The sequence below is a fragment of the Acromyrmex echinatior genome, chromosome 5 (assembly GCF_024713525.1).
Source record: "Acromyrmex echinatior isolate Ae372 chromosome 5, ASM2471352v2, whole genome shotgun sequence".
Classification (NCBI taxonomy): domain Eukaryota; kingdom Metazoa; phylum Arthropoda; class Insecta; order Hymenoptera; family Formicidae; genus Acromyrmex; species Acromyrmex echinatior.
In genome coordinates, this window is record NC_141856.1 from 15,156,177 (window position 1) to 15,181,443 (window position 25,267).

Below are 25,267 nucleotides of genomic sequence, written 5' to 3' on the forward strand. Positions count from 1 at the left end.
GTTGGTTGTTTGCATTTAGTGTACAACGTCATTGGTCGATTGCGTATGGCGCGCCAATATCAAACGTGATCAAACGTATCGTTTGTATTCCACATCGTATTATAATATAGCAAGGATTACGAAGTCCCACGAATAAGTAAACACTTGAGATTGTGATGATAGTTAAATAATTAATTAAATATTAATAATTTTATCGATAAATTGAAATGAATGTATGGATTACTGATTAGGAAAACTATTCAAGTAATAATGGATTGTTATATTGAAATGATATATGTCATCTTGATTGAGACTTGACGAAAGTTTCACTGAATTTTATATTAATTTTATATTAATTTTATATTTTGACGTCTCTGTAACATTGCGTATTACTTGGATAGAAACTACTTTTAGTCATTCAATCTCAGTTTAGAATAAAAGATTGATAACAATTTTAACTTAACCTTTAGAGTTTTGTGTGTGTGTATGGTTTTCGGACTTATATAATTTTCAATTTAATATTTTAGAGATAAATGCTATAGTAAATGATTTATGAAGAATCTGAAATTGATATATTGGTTTCTCATCTAGACGGTAAAATTTGGTTTTTAAACTCTATTGTGTGTGTGTGTGTGTTGAAATATTTCATTTGAATAATTATTTTCACACTTTTCAATAATTATATTATATGAAAATAATAACAAGTATATTATATGAAAATTTTCAAGATGGAGAGACAAGAAATATGTCAATACATATCAATACATTATATAATAATTACACATGCAATGAAAAAGCAATTGGAATTTGAAAATAAAATCCACTGATCACATTAAATTAATTTAAATTATAAAAAGCCGATAAATTGACTCCCCATCCTCTAGCTAATTTTGTTTGAATATTGAAGATTTTTTTTAATAAAATAGATACAAATAAATAACAAAAGTAGACATATAATATAAATCTTATATTAATCATTTACAAATTTTGCTTTTTTTGAAAGCAATCAAAACATTGTAACTCTATAAGTAAATAGGTACCATCGTATATTCTTAGCGTATTAAATTATTGATACCTGTAACAATTTAGTATAAAAAATTAAAATAGTAATAAACAGAGTAATATACAGAGATAATAAAAAAATCATATCGAGTCTACTTTATAGCTTTCTGTCTGAGTTGTATCTCATGTGTAATGGCACAGCCGGTTGAGGACCTTCACATTCCAAAATCATCTTTTCAGCTGCTTTTAATGCGTTATATATCGATCGAGATTTGGGTGCTTTCGCTAAATAAATTGTGCATTGTCCCAAAAGTACATCACATTCTGGCATACCAATCATTTGACAGCCATGCATTGTATGAACAGCTACACCTGCATTTTTTTAAACAATTTATTTGTACTCTAAAAAATTTAGATATGAATTTAATATCATGCACGATGTTCATATAATTCTCATCATGTTGATGTTGATATTAACATGATTGATATTAACACTGAGTGTTTTAAATCCACATCGTGTTAATGTTAATGTTAATATTTAATGTTAATAATGTTAATATTTAATATCATGGATTTTAAAATAGATATTGATAGAAACACCAACATAATATGAAAATTATTTAAACATTACATAATGTTAAATTCACACCCATATTTTTTAGAGTATGAAATGAATATATCTCATTTCTTTACCTAAAGCATCTGGATCTGCCAGACCAATGTCTTCACTAGAAATTCTAACTAGCCGTCTTGCAATATTTACCGGATCTTCCTTAGCTGCCATAATTCTGGCCAACCAATACAGAGAAGCATTTGTCTTACCAGCTCTTATCGATTTATGAAGTGCGGAATATATGTGATGGCTCTGATTGGCTTCTTTTTCAGAAAGCGTATGTGTTTTTATTAAACCTTTTTTAATATCTTCCAGAGTTATTGTTATATCATTATTGCGTGATGTTTTTGATTCATCTACTTGCGTCGCAAGTGTTGCTAATTCTAGAGCATTCAGAGCTACACGTGCATCACCATCGCATGCTCCTGCTAACCATTGTATTGTATTATTATCAACATGATATTTAAGTTTTGTATTGGAATAGAATTTAATCTGCTCTCTATTGATTATCTCTTCTTTTTCTTGATCAAGCATCCTTCCATTTATATATTCTAATGCCTTATGAAGAATTTCTGTTACATTACACTCTGTTAATTTATTTAACACAAACATGCGGCAGCGACTTAGTAGAGCTGGATTTAAACTGTAAAATGGATTTTCAGTGGTACATCCAATTAAAGTAAATGTTCCTATCTCTATGTGTGGCAGAAATATATCTTGCTGAAGCTTATTGAAACAATGAATTTCGTCCATAAAGACAATGGTCCTGCATCCAAATTTTGATTTGTCTTTTGCCATGGTAACAGCATCCTTTATACTTTTTACACCAGAACTTGCTGCAGATAGATTCACAATGTGTACATTGTTACTCGTTAATTTCCTGCTTAAACATGCTATTATATTTGCCAAGGATGTCTAAAACATAAATGATAATAAATATCATAACTATTACAAAGCAGCTATATAAAAATGGAGAGTAAAACTAACTTTACCTTTCCACATCCAGGTGGACCCCAGAATATCATGCTAGGAATCTCTCCCTTCTCTAATAAATAATTTAAAACTGTGTTTGGGCCAATGATTTGTTTTTGCCCCACATAAGCCTCGATATTCATTGGCACCATTCTTTCAGCAAGTGAAATATGTTTCACTGTTTCTGAGGATTGTACTGTGAAATGCTTTATAAAATTATGTCCAGACATGTTAGTAATACCACTTGGTATTTGATTATGTATTTTAAATTTTTTCACTTTATTGTTTGCGATAAAATCTTCATTGAAAGGAAATGATCTCTTAATTTTCGCTTCCATGTAACTCGCTTTTTTGGTTATGTTATTCCTTTCTTACATACTAAATATATATTTGCATTTGCTTAAATATTTAAACGAAGACAAATACACACTAACATTAATAAGCCAAAAGTATTACGCGGGAAATAATTTACTTAACACACTGAATATTAATGCGTTGTTTTTTTTAACATAAACTGATTAAATCAATCACATTATATTATAATTTTAAAACGACATTTTAACACAACTTTGGCATGATGAAAGTATAAAAGTTAGTGAAAAATCACAAAATTTATTAATATTTCTCATCAAATCATACAGAATAATTAGAAAAAAAAGCAAAGTGCTGCCATCTACAGAAATATGAACGTCAAACGTATGTGCTATCATCAACTCCATGTAACAACATCAATCAATGATGTCAAATTTCTCGTACTAAACTGACATATACTATAATGTATATTTATTGTACGAGTGATAAATAATGAATAATGAGTGGATTATCTGCAACCGTAAGTTCTTTGTTTGTCAGGTATATTTTCTTCAATTGCGTAAAATTATAGTTGGAGCTAAAAAAAAATGTCCGTAGAATGCCTGAAATTCGATTTGACAATGACGGCGCCGGCGAGCAAGGAACACTATCGACTCGAACAAGAAGCATTTGTTTCCAATCATGAGGGGACGACACCGCAAGCGGTGATTTTCACGCTTCTACCAACTATATGGAGCATCATATTGGCAATAACAACTGTGGAAGTTCTCAAGAAATATATATACATCCACAAAAATACGAGAGTCGTCATAGAGTTCGTGTTAACCATTATTCCGACTATCTTGTGTTGTACCATATTATCGGAATATATTGGTAGCATATGCGTGATAATAATGTTGGTTTCTGCACTAAACATATCACTGGTGATGCAAAAGAGAATTAATTGCTCCAATTTAAATATTACTGAGCAGCCGGTTACCGATAAAATACCCTTCATAACTAATTTTCGAGCGTTGACCAACATTATTACTGCGATTTGTATATTAGCCGTCGATTTTCATATTTTTCCACGGAAATTCGCCAAAACGGAAGTGTTTGGATACAGTCTAATGGATACAGGTGTCGGATTATTTATATTGGCGAATGCGTTGGTTGCACCAGAGGCTCGAGACTTCTCTACTTACCGTCAAGCGAGCTTTTTAAAAACTCTGACAAGAAATATGAGTAAATGCTTCCGAAGTTGCATACTTCTCTTGATATTGGGATTCGGACGATTTGCAGTAGTCGAGTACGTAGGATATCAGAAACACATCACCGAGTATGGAGTTCATTGGAATTTTTTTATAACTTTAGCTATCGTCAAATTATTTACTAGCATGATTACCAGCACTATTAGCTCGAAGTATTCATACCTCTCAGGCATCTGGATATTATGCATGCATGAATACACCATAAACACCAAAGATTTAAAAACGTGGATTTTAGGAGATGAGCTGAGAGACGATTTTTTTTCTGCTAATCGAGAAGGCTTAATTTCTATACCCGGTTACGTAGGATTGTATTTCGTTGGTGTAGCTATTGGGAGATTTATATATTCCACATGTCATTTGCATGCAACATCGAGTATAGACCTTAATATGAAATTATCTTTTTTTGAAATGAAAGGACAATACATTGGGCCTTTACCCTCGTTATGTATTAAATTATTTATGATCTCTGCACTAATTTACTTGGCGATATTATCCTGTGGTTTTAAGATTTCTAGAAGATTAGCCAACGCCGGGTATTGCATGTGGATAGTGGCCTTAACAACTGTATTACTTAGTTTCTTGGTGTTCATACAATTTGTGCTAGAACTAGTAAATATAGCTAATTGGGTGTCAGACGGCGATAATGTATGGATTGAATACAAGATGAAAACGAGTAAAAATTTGCCAGTGAATTTAAAGAAACACGTGGAGAGTAAGAAAGAAGAAAATAATGAAGATGTGTATAGGAAATCTTTAGAGATTTTTGATGCTGTAAATTACAATGGCCTATTCTTTTTTCTTATCAGTAACGTTATGACTGGTATTGTGAATATGTTAATGTACACATTATATATTAAGCAATCATTAGCTCTATTAATACTGATTATATATATGGCTGTGAATATACTTTCAGTATTAATACTTTATAGGCTCAAAATACCGATCAAACTGTGAAATATGTGTAAAAATAGTAATGAGTCAATTCTAATGAATTTACAATGTTTGATCAAGATTTTGATGATCTTGCTGAAAACAATGGACTTCCATAAGTCTTTAGTGTGTTATATAATTTATATCTAAAAATATACAGTGAATTTTATTAATAATTTTTTTTATATTATAATCAGAAGGAAATATGTTATAAATGGTCAAATATAGATATATGTAATTAAATATTATATCACATATATATACAATATTAAATATATATTATATATGTAAACTTTAATTACAAATTAATAATTAAGAGAAAGTACTGCCAAATATGCAACTCAGACATATCGAGATTTACATACACACACACATACACGTATCACACATTTATTTTACTTATTAAAATAACGTATATACATTAGTATAAAAATAATATAAAGAAAATATGTATGAGGAAATTGATCAACAAATGTACTTTAGAACATATTCTATTATTGTACTTCATCTTATCAATTTATTGTCTAAGAGTCCTGTTCATAATTCATCTTTGGATAATATATCTGATTTTTGTAGTCGTATTGGTTCTTTAGTATTAGAAGGTTGTACTGATTCTTCATTATCTATCGTCCTAGTATCATTTTGTATTTTGCCAGGAGAATTGTTAAACTTTTTGAATGCATGATGATGCTTTACATGATTTTTCGCAAGCGAAACGATTCTGAGGAATTCCTTAACATCGAAGCTATAATTCGTAAACTTGGCGTGAGCCCCACCATCAGGATGTGTCCCCTGTAAATTATAAATATCTGTTAAGTATACATATTTATTAATTCACAGTTGCAAATTTAATTTAAAAAATTTAGAATAACGTTTTATATATATATATATATATATATATATATATATATAATATATATTATAAAATTTCATTTATTATTAAATTATTTTTTGATTATAGTAAAATTAAATTATTGAATCCTGTATTATCTTATAAATAATCTATACGAACATACTGGATCTTGTTGCACCAACTTTGATGTATCTTTCCATGTGAAATATTTTACACCTCTCAACCGTGCAAGATCTTTATAACAATTAGGGTCTTCGCAATTATATCTGTGAAAAATATTGAAATGTATGATTATAGTATTTGCAATTATATATTTTTTAAGTATGAAAAATCTTACATTTCGAATACCGCTGCCCAATCCGGTAGAAACATTAAATGTGTCAAGCCGGCGCCATGAATACCGATAAAAATATCGGAATTCCTAGTGATTTCCAACTGTTTTTTGAATGAAACATTTTTGTTGTACACCATCTACACAGTAAAAATATTTTGTATTTGTGTTAAAACTGTTCCTTGTTAAAATTTTTGTTTGGTTTTTAACACATCTGAATTTTAATTTAACATAATGTGATCATGTTATTTGAATATTTTACGTGAAAGTAAAATTCAACATATTTTAAAATAACATGATTTATGAGTAAGTGAACAAATAACATAAAAATAAATTTTAAAACGTAAATTTTAAGATAAATAAATAAAATGTTATTGTATAAATTGATAATTTTACTGAAAAAATGTGCTTCCATATTTGTTTACAAATAATGTTAATGTTTTCGGTTAATTTTTTTACATAATGTTTGTATTACTTCCTAACATATTTATCTTATGTCAAATTAACACAAAAATTTGAGTGGACCATTTGGAATATATGAAATTTATTAAATTTAACACAAATTTTGTAACTGTATAAAAGTATCGATGATGTAAATACAACTTAAGATAAGGTAGTTAAATACACTTAAAAAGATGTAGTCAAATATCTCCGCTAAAATTTTACCTTATTAACTTTATATTCTGGATTCTCCTTTAAAGCTTTCACTAATTCATTTTCATTTAAGATCTTTCTGTATTGAGTATCTCTGCTCAGCAATGTTATTCGAATCTTCCGATCTTTTCTTGGATGAAGAGGTATTTGAAGTCGATGTAACACATAATCGCCAAAGGCTTTGAACAATCCAGATTTTTCACAGCCGTAAATCTAAAACATATATTTTCTCATAATTAATATTCTTTCTCAGAGTGTGGAGCATCTCGGTGAAAGGATATACAATGTTAGTACAAGTGGTGTATTGTAATATAATCCGAATATCATTCTCGGCAATAGAGGAAACACCAAGTTCTTGAAGCACACTGTTTCGCCTCGAAATGTTTTTAAGTCCCATAATGGATTTCTTGTAAATGCTTCGAAAGTGTCTTGGAACGCCGATCGATAGCTGAAAGCAAGATGTAGTTTGATATCTAATAGTTCGTAGTTTTTATTTTTCGTTTGTGTCAATTTCGTTTTATATTTCGTTCTATACTCGTTACCTATAACTTTCCCAAATCATTATATGATTGTCTGTATCGAAGGCAGATGGGTGCGAGAGATTCACGTGCAATGATGCATATAGGTTGAAAAAGTCGCAAAAATGATGATACATATTTACTACTAAAACAAAGCGACTTTAACGAAGTGACGAATATGAATCGTAATTCATTTGATTTTTTTTCCCCAAGTGTCTTCCTACTTACTAGCATCTATCTTCATGATAAAGGTCGGTTTCTCAATGATGACATCACAATCGCCATGAACAATCGGTCGATGAGGTAATTTTCGAAAGTTTCGTAATTCTGGTCCCCAGGATTGTAGCGGGCTAATATGATCCGCGTTTTCCTGTAATCTCTTTTCGTTCAGCCTGATTGCAGAAGAGAAAGTTAGATACTTTCCAATTCCTCGCACAGATGATCTTGATCTGCTTTGCTCGCTGATATTCACTCACGTGCAGTAGCCGCCAATTTGACCTTCTTTTAATACATCCATTTTATATCGTAAAGGTTCCTTTCGGTTCAGCAAATCTGTGAAATTTAGCATCACGTTTCTTGCTCTGCAGAATCTCATATGCTCCGAACACTCTAAGGACGAATCATCCTGAAAAAAATAGAATCCAATCAAAATATCAAATTGTATAATATGATTTTTTTATATTCTGTGTATAACGTCACATTTACATGGAAAGACCAATTTTGCTGAAGCATTTAAAAATTTAGGTAAACACAGATTTGAAAATAATTTTGTTGGACTATCAAAATAATTATACAGGAATCTCAAGCATGGTACTGCAAAAATAATTATTTTGATAGTCCAACAAAATTATTTTCAGATTTTATCTAATTAAAATTTTAGATACTTCAACAAAACCTCATATATCTCTATATATATTATAATTCAGTAAACTCACTATAAATAATGGTTCGCATAATAGTATCATCTCTTTCCTTTGGTCGCGTATATATCCAAAATCGCCTTGTGCATAATATGTGTCCAATTGAGCTCTTTTTGTAGCGACCCATCCTTTATGATCACCTGGACAATGCGGAATGGAAAATGAGTTTTCCGATTTGCAATCTTCCTCGTAGCCCCAACAAGCTTTACTATCGAGACTATCCTGGAATGTATCATAAAATTAACGTTTTTATTTTTAATGATTTATATAAAAAAAATTATCATATAAAAACAATTAAATATTTTTTTTTTACAAAAGTAAGTCAGTAAAAATAAAAATAGTATATATTATTATGCAGGCGCGAAATCTTTACAAAAATCATGCTTGTAATTTCTAAATTAAATTTTATGAAATATGTTTCAAATATATCATACAAATAACAAAAATATGTCAAGAAATTAAAGTTAAATATAATTTTACCTTATATGGACACGTCGCATCATTGTGGCATTTTTCTGCCGCCGTGGGAAAAGAATTGAAATAATACTTAACATGTTCGTGTGGTAGATTAATATCTGTGTAATTACTGCCAATGGCAGTGACCGTGAATACGAACACCAGTGACACTGGATAAACTGCGAACAACGTCCTCATGATCATCGTGTGAAAAGAATTATTGGAACTAACCGGATGCTCTTAAAAGATCCTCGCGCGTTCGTCTTACAACTGCACGGTTTGAATGAAAAACGAACCACCTGTGAAGGTGGGTGTATGACCTCACAACGCGCATTAATACATTTGCGTGGAGCTTATACAGCAGTACGGTGAGAGGCGATACTGAAGACACTACGTGTGAGATGTGAGTCAGCTCATATCATAGAAATTGCGCACTGGCTTGCCTTGAACGGTGCACGAAGAAGCGAAGTTTTAATATTTTTTATTTTCTAAATAATACGCCGGCATTTTTCGACCTGTCAGATCGATAATGCAGATCTGTCTAAAAATCGAGTACGTAGAAGCATTTCCTTCGAAACAATCACAGGCAAGTTCACTGACTTCAAATTCTATGTTCTTGGTGAAAGCATCGAGTACTTTCTTAAAGCATTGAAATCTCTCATAAATAAATGAAAAAAATCTTTCCAGTTATCTTCACGCGATCAGCTGTCTAATACGTTTGCAACATGGCTGTACACACTTTCACTGTCAAGGATGAATTTGTAATCACAATTTAAACTGTTCTTTCTTTTAAGTGAAGTAATTAGGCTGAAACAAAAAATGAAGCACTCTGGAGCAACTTTTATTTGTTTCACGCGAATTTTAGTATCTAGAAATTTGAATTTTTTGACAAGAATATTTTGTGAGTCTTGTAGTATGAGAAAGCATTCTTAACTGATTTGTATCCCTCTATGGGTTTCTTTCTGCAGTATAAATGATAATACTCACAAAGTCTCAGAAAAATAGAGAAAACACAAAATTTATCTACTATCGATATATAACTATCAGTACATACAGTAGAAAATATGATAATAATATTGAAATAGTTGAATGTATAAATATAGATTAGAGTATCTATAACAGATAAAAATAGTAGAACACTATATGTGTATATATATAGAAAATATAACAGAGAAGAATATATCTATTGTAGGTAAAAACATCTACTATAAACTAGGTTGAAGGTAAGGCGGAAAAAAGTAAGAGGGCGGTTGTAATTTGTTTACAATCTTATTTACACAACGTAGGAAAATAGAGATTAAAGGTCATAAATATTAAATAAAATTTTAATATTAATCCTCGGTACTCTCACATCTCAAAAAAGTCCCTATCTACCCACATCCGGGTATTTGTAACCCAGTTTTCTTTTGCTCATATCTCAGATTGTAGTGCATCGATTTTAACTAATTTTTTTAAATCTATTGTTTGAAGACTGAAAAAAAAGAATTTTTGAGTTAGAAAATGTAAAGTGTCGTAGCACAAAAGATTATTTTGTAATAAGGGAAAAAGAATCGGAAAAAAACGTCTGAATTATGAAAATCGTGGGGAGGAGGGGGGGGGGGGTTACGCTATCCTTTGTGGTGAAGGTTAAAATATACATTTACATTATATAACAGTATAAACTTAAAAATAATATTACGAGATCTTAGAACTTTATGCTACATGTAAATTACGTTATGAGATAAATCAATGTAAATCGCAATCTTGTAAATTTAATACTAAACATTACATTATATATAAGATATATAAAGTTAGAAGTAATAATTATATAAAAACCTTAGAACTTTATGCCATATATGAATTATATTATTTCGTTTTCGTATTTTCGTATTTTCTGAGCGAAGGCTAAAAGCCGGCGAGAATTTTTCATCACAAATTTGTGTATAGAGTGAAAATTGCAGTATCGTTAAAATATAAATGCATTTGCTGAAGATTATTATCCAACATTAGTGTCAAATGACAGCTTCTGTTATTCATCATGCTTTTACATAAATAAAATGCAGAATTTACAAGCCTATACAAGACGCACCTTATGCTAATCCCCGCGGGATACGTCAAAAACGATTTGAACGTATACGGAAGAGACAGTTCGATCCTTTTCTCAAGGCGTGGTCGAAGTAGATTCTATCTTCGCCGTTTATACAATTTTGCTCGTAAGGCGGAGATACGAGAGTTAAATCCAAGAGTCCTCGCATTCACCAGCTCGAATACATCGAGTTCCACACTTTGTTAGGCTTTTTGAGTCGTTACGTAATCTGGAAAACTCGGATATCAGCTGCGGCTCTCGTTGGTCGCGCAGGTGTTTCTCGGTTCACAAGAGATCGTTGCGATACAATTAAAGCCACACAGGCCACAGCCAGCAGCGAAAGGAGAGCGTGAATTCAAATTCTACAGAACTTACTTTAACTTTGAATGACACCCATTGTTCCGTTTTCTTCTCAACGTTGACGCCACGGCGGATTAGTATTTTGCGGACACCCCGTGCGTTACGCAACCAAATCTTAAGTGTTCAGTTGCGATAGCGCAGATATACACTTGACTATTGAAATATTGAAGCATGACGAATCCTATGCGTGAGATCTACGTGGGACCGAGCGATCTCGATCTCTTATAGCCGCGGGCGAATGACCAAGCTGATCGTTTGCTAAAGAAAGATCTTCATAACAACTATCCGCGTACGTCCGAGTAAATCGACATTAGCCGCTGGTCCCGCGAGCCATTCACGATGATCCACAAATCAATGCTAATCGATCGCAAGATATCGAGCACGAGGTACAATAGCGTCGGTATCTTCGGCGTCAACCTGCCGTAACGTGACCCGGAAACAGATCTCGCTGCTTTGCATTTATATATGTATGTATAACTTATTCGCCTGCACGAAGATCTCTCGCTAAATGTGTACGTAAAAGCGTCGCGTTTACCGGTATATGTAGATTGTTACCGATCGGCTAGTAGAAATACACCGGCCTGCCCGAGCACGGATTGCCGCAGATAGATCGAAAGAACGATCTACATCGATCACGATCGCATCACCCCGACCCTCAATCCGATACGGTCCGCAACGGTACCTCGTGCTCGCTATTTATACCGGTGTGTCTAACTTTATTTCTTCTTGTAAAATCCTTTGTCGTCGTGAATTGTCAAGATAATTTTCTCCGGTCGAAATAATCACGGCTTAGCCACATTATCTTTCTCAGAAATGTCTTTAGTTGCGACGTGACAATTTACATAACAATTCATCGTCTTTCGACGACACACATCTAACAATACGATGTTTGATAGATATATTTTAGTGATATTTTAACAAGCGCAGTAGATACCTTATTGACATTTCAATGCGTAGATAAATAATGCAGTGTGTGTGTGTATATATATAGCATAATGAACGTGATTATATATCCATCTTATTTATTATGCTCTATTTTGTTATTATACAATTTTATGTGTATTAATGACATTTAGAGATATTTATAACTGTTGAGAATTATATGTTAGATTTTCCGCATCACAGACAGTGAATAAATGAACAATGAATGCAATTATAAACATATCGCTCATTGTCACGTCATAATACCGGAAAACAGACAATTTACGAATGAAACCGGTTTACATCCCTGAAATAAGCGAAGCTATTAAATTTCACATGTATAGTTATGACCATTGAAACTACTGATTGCTGTCGTTTAAGTCACGGCGATCGTCGTAAAATTTCTTCGACGTCGCGGCCGCGTAGAATCGCGCTGGCAAAATATTGCGCACGACAGATTGATTTTGTGACGCAACGGCGATTTTCGCAACGGCCGTTGATAAACGGGTACCCCGGCGTTTCCGCAGAAATGCAACGTGCGCAATAATAATACGAGCGCCCCGTGACATCGGCGTAACGTCCAACCGTCGCCGCCAAGTCGGCGCCGCGTGTCACAGCTGAGAGCTGATGTCAACCTACGCGAAAATCAACGCTATAATGTTCCCCCGTAGATCTCATGGTTCCTCCCGTCGGAGAAAATTTGCGGGGGCGACGCGTCACATTGCAACCGTAGCGTCTTGCGAAACGGGAACACTCCGGGTCACCTCTATAGAGATCCTCAAGTAAGAGATTGGACACCGTTAACGGTGTTCTTTATACATGTATATATGTATATAGTTGCAATTTAAAAAACTTTAATTCAAAAATATTTACCAAATTTTAATTTAAAGGAAAGGAAGTTAAATGAAAAAAATTTACCAAATAAAACTAAATAAATTTGAAAGATATTGTTTTGATTAAAAATACGAAAACAGTCTAAATTCAGATTTTTTTATTGGTCTGTCCATAATTTTCAACAGGTGACTCCAGAGATCCTCAAGTAAAAAATTGGACACATACGTTCTCCATATTTTTCAGGGCTTGTTTAAGATATAATGATATAGATGCTTAAGATAGAAATTAAGATGATTATGCATATCTCATTCTATCTTATGCATAATTTATCTCATTCTACCTTAAGCAGGTCCTGAAAAATATGGAGGACCAAACGTATGTGTCCAATCTCTTACTTGAGGATTTCTGGAGTCACCTACACACCACTGAAAATGTTCACCGACAAATGCAAATCCATGAATGCAAGACACGCGCCGAAAAGAAGCGCAGGCTTTCCCCGAGATTCTCGTAGAGATGTTACAGGAGATTTCTCGCGCCGATCTGCGCGAAAACGTAAAGAGCCGTATATTCTTCCGTGAATCTACCTGTGCGTCTCTTTTCTCTTCGCCACCCACGCGCTCATTTCAATGCACATCTGTAGACATAAAGTAAGGCGATTGCCATCTTTTCCTGCTAGAATAAAACCGCGAATTGTAGAAACGCAATACTTAAGTCAATCCTCATATTTCAGTTTGTGCCGAGTTGTGCAGAAATGACTTATTATCGACGACTAGCAGGCTATCGATCAATGAAGCGTCGAATGCCATATAAACAGATCGTCGATTCAAAGAACGCAAGAACCAGAAAACCTAGAAAGTCGATAGAAAGCGAACATAAATCGAGTAGCGGCCTGAATGTATTAACCAACATCGCAGATTCTCCGCGCGAAAAGTAAGTTATTTCTTGGGGGAGATCAATAAACTATTAATTATTGAATCTATTAAAAAACATTTAGAATTATGCATGCTCGAATTCCAACGGGTTCCATAAACTACTGACTACTGCTACAGAAATTGCCCGACGGCGTTCGTACGAAAGAAATTTCCTTTCACGCACTAGCTTCCTCGTTAGCGCGACGCCATGGACTAATCGCTTAATTAATAGATGATAAATGTTTGCAATTCCACCAACGAGCTCCGCAGATCTACGTACGCAACTCGTTACCGGGTCCAATTAATTACGAAGCAGAACGATTAAATGTGCGGCTTGGTGTCATCGATTCGCCAGCAAGAACAGCAGGACATTCCTTCGTGTCATTCTTCTTCGCTTCCAAGAGAGGTCCACCACGAATTTTCTTCGTGACTCGGCGTGCGATTTATTTCCACGTGTCGACAGGGTCACCGGGTTGCGGATTCCTGATGTCGCGAGCACGCCAGGAACGCCATTTCAGCAAAGCTGAAATTATTGCATGAGGGCTGGCGAAGTGAGTTTAAAGTTTCGTTCATGGGGACCTTTAATTCAAGACCGACTGCTTTCGAAAGTGCGCATTGGCATCGAATGACTCGCACCGAAATCTTCCGTGCGGATATTTAGTCGCAAGATATATAGTCGCGTTTCGATATAAAGAGAAAATCCAGAGACGAATAATTTCTTTATCATCTTCGCAAATCACGTTAACATCATCTTCGTTTTTTTTTTAATTAAAATAATATCTTTTAAATTTATTTGATCTTATTTGATAAATTTTTAAATTAAAGTTTTGTAAATTGTATGACTAAAGGACTGAAGACTCAATAAAACGATGTGTTTTTTATAATAAAAAGTAACAGATGCATACATTATATTGCAATGAAGACACGAATTTTTATAGGCTAGGACCATAAACTGAATAAAAATTAAGAATCATTGATAATCAAGAGAAGGATTTCATAAAAATCACAAAGTGCAAATCCAAGTGTAATAAGCGCTTTCATATATGTGTGTGATTTAATTTTCCGTGTAAAAATAATATTACACTATATGTTTAAATGTATAAATCCTTTTTTTATACGTAGGGTTACTTTTACATAAACTAAATCAGATATATATATATGAATTAGTACTTATTACACTTATTACACACTTGAATTTGTAGATAAACTATATTTTACTAAAATTTTGTAATTTTATTAATTTGTAATTTATTTATTTGATTAATATGCTTATGATCAATTTGTAAGATATTTAAATCTTAATGATCCAGTAATTGCGACTGCAGTACATCATTTAATTACGTATTAAATTCAAATCGGAATTTCATCAGGAATGTTACAGATCGAGATGTCCTTGGTTAGAGGATCATGATAAATATTGACAAAGAAATCGCCCATTAAACTCTGGTCCGTATATGCCATTTCGAGGCAAAGAAATATCATCTCAGACACAGTTCTTTATGCGAGCACGATCGTAAACAGGAATTGGTAATTGAAATATTAATGAGATGCCAGACACAAAACACGGTAGCTGTTCGTCGTGTATACCTGCGTATACAAGCGCTATAAATGAGAGGGCTTGGTCGCATTAACGTCGTCGCGGGTGACAATGAGTCGGGTCGCTATCAACGACGTGGTCCCACCGCTAACGAATTATCATCACTTCCCCAGTCGATTACGCCGGGACTATAAATCAAAACTTTGTCATATCTCGCATCTTAAGAGCGACCTTCATCTCGACGAACACAGCCGATGCATTAACTAGCCCCACGATAAGTGGAGAGATCCTATTCCAAAATCTATTTGAAGTACAGTTATTACGGTAGCTCTATACGAATCTATGTTGACGGTTTCCGAAATATTTCACAATCACAAGATATAATATTATGATAGAATTATGATAGGGTTATGTTTTCAATATAGATATGTAAAATTAGAATATCTCGTGAGATGCCTTGTCGTCAAGATTTCTGTTAACAGCAAAGATGTAAATAGCGAGCATGACATGTTATTAGAAAACAGGCAATGATTTAGTGCAAAATAATTCAATAAAGTCTCCATTGTGCAAAAAGAACTATTTGAACTATTCTAGAAGAGTAAATATAACTTGTCGTTTCATGAGTTATCCGCGGTAGTTCTTCAAAGTCTAGACGACGTGACAGCAGGACCGCCGCGAAGGATGCACCAAGTCGTTGTCGCACCAAGACCTCCCGTCGGAGAGATCTTTTTAACAACTCACGGCTTATCCGGGGAACCCTGGCAACGCGGAGTACATCTCTCGAGGGAGCCGTGAATGCTAGCCGTGGTACGCTCGTAAAAAGGTGAACCGGTGACAACCGCTATGACGCGGAATTTACGACGTCGAGGTCACAGCCCAGGTCGAATCGTGAACACCGCCGGACAAGTTGTCGTTGTTCGCAAAAAAGCCCCTCTCCGTTGCTTCCATTCCGTCGCGATCGCGGGTCCAGCTTAGGTACGAGCAGCGTCTGGATGGTCAATAACGTCCTCGGAGCTCGTGTTTATCTCGATCGACCGGAGTCGTCGGGATCACGTGTCTCTTCGGGAGGATAATCACGAGGACGGTTGCGGCGGGTCTCCGAGATGATTATTATCGCACGAATGGTACTTACAACGTGATTCAAGTGATCGCTCAATTTCTCCCGTCGATCTCTCGCACGAACCGCTTTCGATAGAACGTCGACAAAACTCGCGTCAACGATCTTATTTCTCAGAATTTTTTTCGCAAAAATTTTATATCTCATATTATATGGTTTTAAAATTCTCTTAACATCTAGTTATTAATATTCTTATAAAGATACTTCTTAATAAAAATTATTGAATTGCTTCAATTTAATAAGTAATATTACTATTCTGTGTGTGGTTGTACTCGTGATTGCATTTCAAGACTGAAAAAGATTTCGGCCATATTTTATGTAAAAACTTGTATTATATATAAAATATTATGTAAAAAACATAAGAAAAAAGTTAATAATTGTTTATAAAATTTATGATAATAATTCAAAAATACAATAATACATTGGTATCAAGTTCGAATCTTTTAGAAGTTCAGGTTTGATGAAGTAAAGAAAACAAACAATAAAAGTCTACAAAAGTTTGAACAATACACGCCGGCAGGAGTTCCGAGTGTTCCTCTCTAACACGTCTTTATAATCTATTAAATCCCCTCGTAAAAGATCTCAACATGCGGAGCAACTCAGAGTTATTTGCCTCTCGAAAGCAGGATATGCAATTGCTAACTCATTTTTACAAGTGCTCTTAACATAATTTATGCTTATATTTAAACGCTTACAATTATTCTAATCCAATTACTATAATAACAATTATTATGACAATTATTATAACTGTTAATATTGTAGCTAACAGTTTATTAAAACTAGTTATAATTTATTAAAACTAACTTACATTTATGAAACCTGTAAGCGTTCTACGGAGGAAGAAATCAAGAATTTTGCAACTATCAGGCTAAATCTGTTAATTTAATCAAAATTTTGTAATTTATTTGACTTTATAATACATTTGTATCGTAAGGTCTTTTCATAATATCTCTTTAAAAATCAAGGACTGTACTCATCAGAATTTCAGTCAGAGGCACAAAATTTATCTTCACATAAAATTTACTGAAATATATTAAAGCCAACTTTCGAGGATCTTTAATAAATATTTTTAATGAATAACGCATGAGACAAATAATGAGCATTTAACTTTTCATCATAAAATTAATTTTCATAATTTAATTTCTTCTTCATTCCCTCTAACATTTAGAGAGGGAAGGAAGCAAGCGTCTCTCTTTGCTCCCTTTACGCACACTCATGACTGTATGCGATCATAACGACGAAGAAAAATGTCCTCGAAGGATACATCACGATGACATTTGTTGTCGCGAAACACCCACGCGACAAGCGCAGGTGTGCCTTTACACCTCTTTTTTTACGTCGCGGAATATTTGCTCTACGACGTAGACCACACGCCGGTCCAGGAATGCACGTAACTTTCTTCGTCTCTTTATGGAAACGCGAGAAGTGTGCGAATCATGTTCCTCGTGGTAGCAAGGAGAGAAAGGTTGTGAAAAGACCGAAGGGAAAGATGGGGGTGGGAAGTGAAGGAGAATTCTAGCGTGGTTCTCGAGTCAAGTTGCACCTGCGTGATTCCTATTTGTTGCATGTGATATCATGCGCGCGTTCACCACGAAAGTATCCGACAACTTCAGGTGACCTGCATAATAATTAGTAAATCGAGCCCGGTCGAAGCCTGTATTTCTGCATATCATGCGACCATAACATTAGACTAAGTCCTCCATTAAACGTCGTATCTCACACATGATGTTGCGGTTATATTCAATGGCTCTTTCCATGTCGCAAAACAAGACGCAAACGTGCGCGAGTAACGTCAGGAGCAGCAAATCTGCGCGATCGTCAGGAAGAAAGAATTTCAAATCCTCTAAGTCTAAGTCACCGCATTATCTACGTTACGAAGATAATTGTGGTAATGTTGCAATCTATAAGCAACGTATAATTTCAAGACTAACGGGACGGAAACAGTTATATTTAAAACCTGTCGCTTAGATAAATTTTACATTGTAACACTTGAATATCTAAAAACGATGCATAAATATCTAAGATCATAACATATTTTACTCAATTGAACTATCGTTGGAATTTTTTTGAGATATAAGGTAAATGACTGTCTCAATGACTGAATAAGTTTTAGAGAATTAATGAATAAGTTATGATCAATTCTATGTTCTCAATTTTGATACTATTGATTATTAATTAGTAGCATTACAAAAAGAATTAATATTCATATGAAACTTTGTCGGTAATCGAAAAATATTGTCATTCAAACCTATATATATAAATAAGAATATTTAAGTGAAATTTCATTGATGTATTATCGTTTGTACCAGTAACTGAATTTCTAATAAAATAAATTTCCAAAAAATTTAATTTTTAGTTTTTTATAATAATAAAAAACATTACATGGTTGGATAAATACAGTATAATATTTTAATAATTTTGAAAATGTAAATACTCTTATTCAAAATAATAAAAAGATGAATGAAAACATAGACTGTCCTTATGAAACTTGAAATAAAAAAATATTTTGCAATAATTTGCAATTAGAATTATATGGCTTTTTTATTATTTACTTTGATATAAAATATTGAACTTCTTTATGTTAGTTATTTTCTCTCTTACTGTTTTTAACAAAAATCTTAATAATTATGAATATATTGTTCATTTTTCAATCACTAAGCATATTTAATTATTAGAACATTTACCTTATATTTATCTTTCTCGCCATTTAATTCTCATTACTAGTTTGACATCAGTTAAAAATCTTAAATTTCGTGTCCAATTTCCGGAAGGATTTAAATTCCGTGAGACATTACCTTCGAAACGAGTAACTCTTTCGGACGAATATTCATGGTACCGTTCGTGAGAGAATCACCAGAATCACTCCTTGAAGAATTCGGTGACCCAGCGAGTCGTCCACGGGAGTAACGCGAGACATTCTGTGTCGAAAGAGATTGGTCGTGTTGTGTCGACAATGAAAACGATTCCAGCCGAAAACTGTTTCACGGCCGGGAACTTGCACCGGTTATCAAGCAGGATCGAAGGAACAAGGGCGTGCACGGGACCATAATCGTGGATCAACTTCTGGCTGCGGACCTGTCCGCGCCACTTCGACCAGTCCGGAACACCGACTCTACCTATCTACCCTGTATCGCTGGTGAACGTTCTTATGTAGGCTCGAGACGACGTAATACGTACGCACGTATGCGTATGCGATCAGGGCGTGGCGCGTGACACTCCGATTTGGGATCGACGAAAACCGATAATCGAGGCTCGTAGTATTTTTAGTAATATTCAGCGGAAATTTTTAAAAATTTTGCCACAAAATGTAGGTATAACAAATAAATGATTTACAAAAATATCTTATATGCGAAATGAAATACTTGACCAATTGCATTTATTTCGTATCCGTTTTTTATTAAGAAGAATGAAATATTCGATATCTTTTTTACATATTTAGCGTATATTTTTTCTTTTTTAAATTTTATGTTTTTTTAGGGATAGCTTTTTCTTCATCTTCGTGTTCGCATATATCTTTTAATAATTAAATTTTTCCGGACTTATCCTATATATATTTGAATTCTTATTCCTATGTTTCATCAATTCTTCATCAACTCTTTAGCTTCCTCTTTCCATAATTCCCTTAGAATATTTCCTTTCAAAGTATCTATATAGATCTTCATTCCATAACTTACTCTGCAAATAATTATAAAAAAAAGTGCGTTATGTAAGTACAATATCTATATAACAACTGCAAATTATGTGAAAATATAAAATTATGAATATAAAATAATAAAATGCTATAAAAACGAATATGAATAACAATATACCAAAAGATTGAATCGTGTGGCGAACACGAAGCACCAAAGTGTCATGTATAATTAGGCAAGTCGATGCTCGGTGGCGGTATCTTAAGTATCTTCCACCATGGATAAGTGTACGCTTGATGTTGGCTTTAACGGCCCTTAGGACGCAGGGATTGTATCGCTTAATTAGCTCTACCCTCGACCGCTATCTTCTTTATGAAATCGTTAAGCACCCCGCGCGCGTGCTTCTTATCGGATGTTTTAAGCCGCCGCGTCTGTCTATCTCGCTCACGTTATCTCCTTGCAACTGCTACAAGTTAGTTAGTCTCTTATACTTACTTGGTTATTCCAACATAATCATATTTCCGATATGAGAGATGATGGGACATATCATTATTTATAGACTGAAATCCATTAAGAATTGTTTATAGCGCCGAATTGTTAAGGAAAATCATGTTCGTGAGAGGCGAGAGATAAGAGAAATGATATGCTCTTTGGAACGAAACAATCCCGAGGGATTTCATTTGTAATTCAACAGAAATGGATGCGATAAATTTCTGGAGACTCGTGCAAGTCGGGGGAGCGATAAATACATTTGTCATCGTTCTCAACAACATGAAAATCATGCGTGAAGTAGAAATCTTCTGCTGATCGTTAAGAATACAAACAGCAGTAACGTTGTAGTCAGCAATACCTTACGATCATGACATCTCGTTTGTCTCTCACTATTCAAGCGACGGTTAACCGTCCCTAATCGGCCGATGCATTTGAACGGCATCGATGGGATTCACACGATTGAAATTCGTTACGCTCCGCCCAGCGTCTAAATCGACGATACGGACATTCGCTCGCGATATTCTTGCACGCGGTATATATCTGGGCGAGTTGACGAGAAAAACAGCCTGGTCATCCTAGAACGTCGACTGAAATATCAAGGTTGCTTGAGTATGTGGAACGCATTAACCCCTGGGATGACAATGTTCTTCTCTCGCTTTCTCGTAACGGTTACGCAAATTCAGGATCGGTACCGTGAGATAAGAGAAACTTGACTCGCCATCGAGGAAGATTAGAATCCGCTAAACCGTCGAGCGGGTTCGAAAGTGCATCGAAATGAATAGCTAATCACTTCACTCTGGCTAAGAAGCAATGTCGTTATTACGAAATTTCCACTTTCGTGTGAATTATATACTAATGAATTTTAATACAAATTAAAATTTATTTTGACATGAATGTTTATTGCAATAATTGTGATAATCAACGTTGCAGTAATCATACAGTAAAAAGTTAAGAAATATTTTCAAATTTTATAGTTTGCACTAATTTTTATTACTTTATATTTCTATTCTAGTCAAAGTGGATAAGACCTATAGTATTAATCTTCATCTGAATGTTTGACAACAGAATTAATAGAAACTAACCTATGTGACTACCCTCTTAACTCGAAGATACATTACACGCTTCGATACATTACAATAATATTTATATTTTAGTAAGACGTTTACATATTTCAATCTTTCTTCTTCTCTTTCTCCTTCCATCGTCCCTTTTCTCCTAAGAAACAGTTTCTCTGAGCAGTTCCTTGACATAATCGGTATTTAACACATCGTGCAGATATAATGGCATCTGAAAAAGATAAATCGTGTAATTGGGTATGGCAACATTTTGATATATTCGAGAATACAATATCGTGCAAACATTGTAATCAAGTATGCCTGATTGAAAATGACTATTATACAGACAAGGAACTACGGATAGAACATTTACGCAGAGTGCATAAAATATATGAAGAAGAAAAATTAAAGTGGGAAGACAATGTCGACTCGATGTGGACATATTTCGATAAAATAGAGAATATGTATACCGTAAAATGTACATTATGCAACCATTTATTTCGTTGTATACATAAATCATGCTTAGATTATCATCTAAAACAAAAACATTTAAAACAAATAGCAGCTAGGTTGCAAATAAACATGATAGATAATTCATTACTTCAACATTTTACAATTTCGATGAAAAATGTTACCATAAACTGCAATCAGTGCAGTTTTAATACGGATGTATTTGACAAAATAGATAATTTAAAAAACCATTATCAAGATCATGTTATGCAAAACCAACTATTAATGGAATCTGAAAAAGAAATCAAAGATAATAACGTGTAGAATGGTGAAACAACAGTAGCAGAAAATTGGCAATAATTTATCATCATATAAGACAAAACAAATTGGCAAAATGCTACAACTCAACAGAGGTAAATGTTATTAATAGTAATGTTTTATATTTTGAATTTTTAGTGTGTTATGTTCTGTTATACGCAATTATAACATATATAACGAAATGGTATATTTTATTACAGTTAAAAAAGTGCGAATACAGTTTCTTATCATAAAAATACCTTCAAAATCAAGATCAATAGAGGTAAATATTATTTAATATTAATTTTTATATTTCTGAATTAAAATATTCTAGTATGTATAATTAATATAACAAAACAAAACATTTAATATTAAAAAATAAAGATTATTTAAATTTAAGAACAATATTTTACTCATACGTTATATTTAATTTTAGTATTAAATAAAATTATTTAAATTTATATTAATTCATTTTATTAATTCAAATATGTTATCATCTATATAATCTTATATATATATATATATGTATATAAGATTATAATCATCTTGTAAATCTTATATATATATATATATATATATATATATATATAATATTGATATGATCAATGATTGATAAATATTTTCACATATGAGTAGTTGCGCAAGTATTATGAAATTTAAATGATAGCTGCGAGCTTGGAGACTTTCTAATAAATATAACTAATGAGAATATTAATTTCGATTTAATAATCAAATAATGTGTATAAAATATAATTTTAACATAAGTATACGTATAAAATATAATCTTATCATTTTCTTTACAGTGATACTTTCCCAATGATTTAATTACTGTGTTTATATTTAGACCAATTATAACAATAAAGAAGGATCATCCCATGACAAAGATAGAAAGAGTTTGAAGAAATTCATTCTATATAAATATTAGTAATAACAATGATGACATGGATATGGAAATATATGTTTAAGTAGACGCATTGACGCATTTTAATGTGAAGCAGTTTTATGATTATAACATTAACTTTCCTACAAATATATAATTTATTAATTGATTTAATAATTGCTTACTAATAAATAGTATCACTAATATTTGAATTTTTTTTAAGTATATTAATGTATTAATTCATTTGTATATCTTGTATTACGTCTTATGTAATTTATACGGATATAAATTTGGGAAAAAATGTTAAATATAAATGTTATATAACTGTATACATATAAATTATGTATACAATTATATGTAAACGTAATATATATAAATATTATAATTATAAACATACAAGTATGTTAATTATATATGAATTATTTTTATATATATTTTCATATATAATAATTAACATACTTGTTTATTTATATATAATTATTTTTTTCCCGGGAAGTTATAATATGCATAATTAGAGATGTAATATATCATGATATTGCGGACTGAAATTACTCGAAATAGTTATTGTCGGTTTAGTCAAATTTAGCTATTCAAATTTGAATAATTCAAGTATCAGTATTTTATGGTTCAAATTTGATTTATGTATTTATTACTCTAATCTGCGTAATTTTTATTTTATATAAAATTAATTATTACCAAGTTTTGAGAAGTTCTTCTTTCAACTTACTCAAATTAATTGACATGTAATTATAAAATTGTATTTGAAATTTGAATTAGATGTATTCGTATTTGTTCGAAAGTTGATATAATATTGTATGATAATTAGTGTAACTTGAACGTATTTTAATTAAGAAGACATGTTTTATATTTTTAATCTATAATTAATCAGAAATACATAACATCTTATTACAGCATATGATTGATTTTTTTTTTCTTTCTTATCTATCAGCACTAAACGTTTTTGAAAGAAATTAATCTTCAGTTCAATAATATTTTATAAATTACCAGAAATTTTGCAGAATCATGGATCATTATATAACGACCATATATTTATCACACGAAATATATCATCGATAAATATTCTTGATATCCGAAGACATTTGATTCTCACTTCTTGTCCATTGATCTCAGCATGACGCGAGGAAAGTAGATGGGCTTGTTGCTTTGCCGAGAAACAAGTCGGGACGTACATCTGCATGTAGGTTCTTCCCGCCGAGTCTATGAATCACATAGACGTGAGAAAGGGAGAAATCGCGCACAAAGAAGATAACAAGAGAGCGCGAATAAACAGCGGAGGGTGGAGAAGTGCGAAGGTCGCCGCACCGAGACGAAGAAGCGAGAGGGCAACTCAGGCAAATCGGGGTGGTCCCGACTTCAGCATTGACTAACTGCGACACGACAGACCGTCATATCCAACTCCCCTGCGGCTCGATCGTATTCGACGGGTAACAAATTAATGATCATCCGTCGCATCTGGATCGCTCTAATATCCCAAAGAACGACTGGACGCGTGCCAACTGTATTTATTGGTTTCCCAGGGGATAACTCGGAAAGCTAATGAAGCAATATAGGCGATCGTAAAACGAATTGTATAGGAATATAGACTACGTTCAGCAGGAAAAGCAACTTTGTTTGTAAGATTCTTTAACATGTTTCAGACCAATTTCATGTAACTTGTTCATCACGTCGCAACGGGTCACCGACGATTGTCGGCATGGCTATTATATTTGTGAAAAATATATTGTGTAATGATTAAATAATTACAAAAATATTATAATAAAGAAGGTCAAATGTATAATGTATTATAGAACGCATAGTTCAATGTAGAACAAAGAAAAAATATTTTTTATTAAATATTTATTTATAAAATTAACATTTAATAAAAGTATTTCATGAAATTTATATATATATATTTTTATGCGTATCTTT

At 32.9% G+C, this 25,267-nt stretch overlaps 3 protein-coding genes and 2 long non-coding RNA genes across 8 annotated transcripts in view; 2 read left to right on the plus strand and 3 right to left on the minus strand.

Annotated features, from left to right (window-relative positions):
• Nucleotides 1-931: 931 nt before the first annotated feature.
• Nucleotides 932-3,255, minus strand: LOC105151344 (ATPase WRNIP1). Of its 2 annotated transcripts, XM_011065019.2 has the most exons (4): nucleotides 2,587-3,255; nucleotides 1,675-2,509; nucleotides 1,138-1,353; nucleotides 932-1,054 (listed from the first exon to the last, which is right to left on the minus strand). In XM_011065019.2, the coding sequence occupies exons 1-3, from the start codon at nucleotides 2,902-2,904 to the stop codon at nucleotides 1,139-1,141; spliced, it is 1,368 nt and encodes a 455-aa protein (XP_011063321.1). In that variant the 5' UTR covers nucleotides 2,905-3,255; the 3' UTR covers nucleotides 932-1,054; nucleotide 1,138. The 2 variants fall into 2 exon arrangements, with proteins under 2 accessions (XP_011063321.1, XP_087262418.1); XM_087406292.1 differs by having other exon boundaries at nucleotides 932-1,353.
• A 16-nt stretch (nucleotides 3,256-3,271) lies between these two features.
• LOC105151345 (glucosaminyl-phosphatidylinositol-acyltransferase PIGW) lies at nucleotides 3,272-5,552 on the plus strand. Its single transcript, XM_011065020.2, has 2 exons — nucleotides 3,272-3,398; nucleotides 3,476-5,552. Exons 1-2 carry the CDS (start codon nucleotides 3,371-3,373, stop codon nucleotides 5,080-5,082), a joined length of 1,635 nt encoding a protein of 544 aa, XP_011063322.1. The 5' UTR covers nucleotides 3,272-3,370; the 3' UTR covers nucleotides 5,083-5,552.
• On the minus strand, nucleotides 5,548-9,479 carry Eogt (EGF-domain O-GlcNAc transferase). Of its 3 annotated transcripts, none has more exons than XM_087406289.1 (10): nucleotides 8,815-9,479; nucleotides 8,350-8,556; nucleotides 7,891-8,039; nucleotides 7,643-7,806; nucleotides 7,439-7,556; nucleotides 7,191-7,344; nucleotides 6,909-7,109; nucleotides 6,249-6,382; nucleotides 6,075-6,177; nucleotides 5,548-5,850 (listed from the first exon to the last, which is right to left on the minus strand). In XM_087406289.1, exons 1-10 carry the CDS (start codon nucleotides 8,992-8,994, stop codon nucleotides 5,596-5,598), a joined length of 1,665 nt encoding a protein of 554 aa, XP_087262415.1. In that variant the 5' UTR covers nucleotides 8,995-9,479; the 3' UTR covers nucleotides 5,548-5,595. The 3 variants fall into 3 exon arrangements, with proteins under 3 accessions (XP_087262415.1, XP_011063338.2, XP_087262416.1); XM_011065036.2 differs by having other exon boundaries at nucleotides 7,439-7,559; XM_087406290.1 differs by having other exon boundaries at nucleotides 5,626-5,850; nucleotides 6,071-6,177; nucleotides 7,439-7,559; nucleotides 8,815-9,312.
• A 10,292-nt stretch (nucleotides 9,480-19,771) lies between these two features.
• The window catches only part of LOC147909831 (uncharacterized), a 371,480-nt gene continuing 365,984 nt past the window's right edge, over nucleotides 19,772-25,267 (minus strand). Inside the window, exon 3 of the long non-coding RNA XR_015545203.1 lies at nucleotides 19,772-21,943. This is a non-coding gene — a long non-coding RNA (uncharacterized LOC147909831). The remainder of the gene's footprint in view (nucleotides 21,944-25,267) is intronic.
• Nucleotides 21,943-23,533, plus strand: LOC105151347 (uncharacterized). Its single transcript, XR_846820.2, has 3 exons — nucleotides 21,943-22,574; nucleotides 22,680-22,741; nucleotides 23,262-23,533. It is a non-coding gene; the product is annotated as an uncharacterized LOC105151347 (long non-coding RNA).

Bases quoted from the DNA above. Each gene is read 5' to 3' on its own strand.
- LOC105151344 (XM_011065019.2), bottom strand. From the start codon at position 2,904: ATGGAAGCGAAAATTAAGAGATCATTTCCTTTCAATGAAGATTTTATC. The intron at 2,510-2,586 runs GTAAAGTTAGTT...TTTATGTTTTAG, and splicing joins GTCCACCTGGATGTGGAAAG to ACATCCTTGGCAAATATAAT. The intron at 1,354-1,674 runs GTAAAGAAATGA...AAAAAAATGCAG, and splicing joins GGCAGATCCAGATGCTTTAG to GTGTAGCTGTTCATACAATG.
- LOC105151345 (XM_011065020.2), top strand. From the start codon at position 3,371: ATGAATAATGAGTGGATTATCTGCAACC. The intron at 3,399-3,475 runs GTAAGTTCTTTG...AAATGTCCGTAG, and splicing joins TGAGTGGATTATCTGCAACC to AATGCCTGAAATTCGATTTG.
- Eogt (XM_011065036.2), bottom strand. From the start codon at position 8,994: ATGATCATGAGGACGTTGTTCGCAGTTTATCCAGTGTCACTGGTGTTC. The intron at 8,557-8,814 runs GTAAAATTATAT...GATACATTCCAG, and splicing joins ATGCGACGTGTCCATATAAG to GATAGTCTCGATAGTAAAGC. The intron at 8,040-8,349 runs GTGAGTTTACTG...TATTTTTTTCAG, and splicing joins TATGCGAACCATTATTTATA to GATGATTCGTCCTTAGAGTG.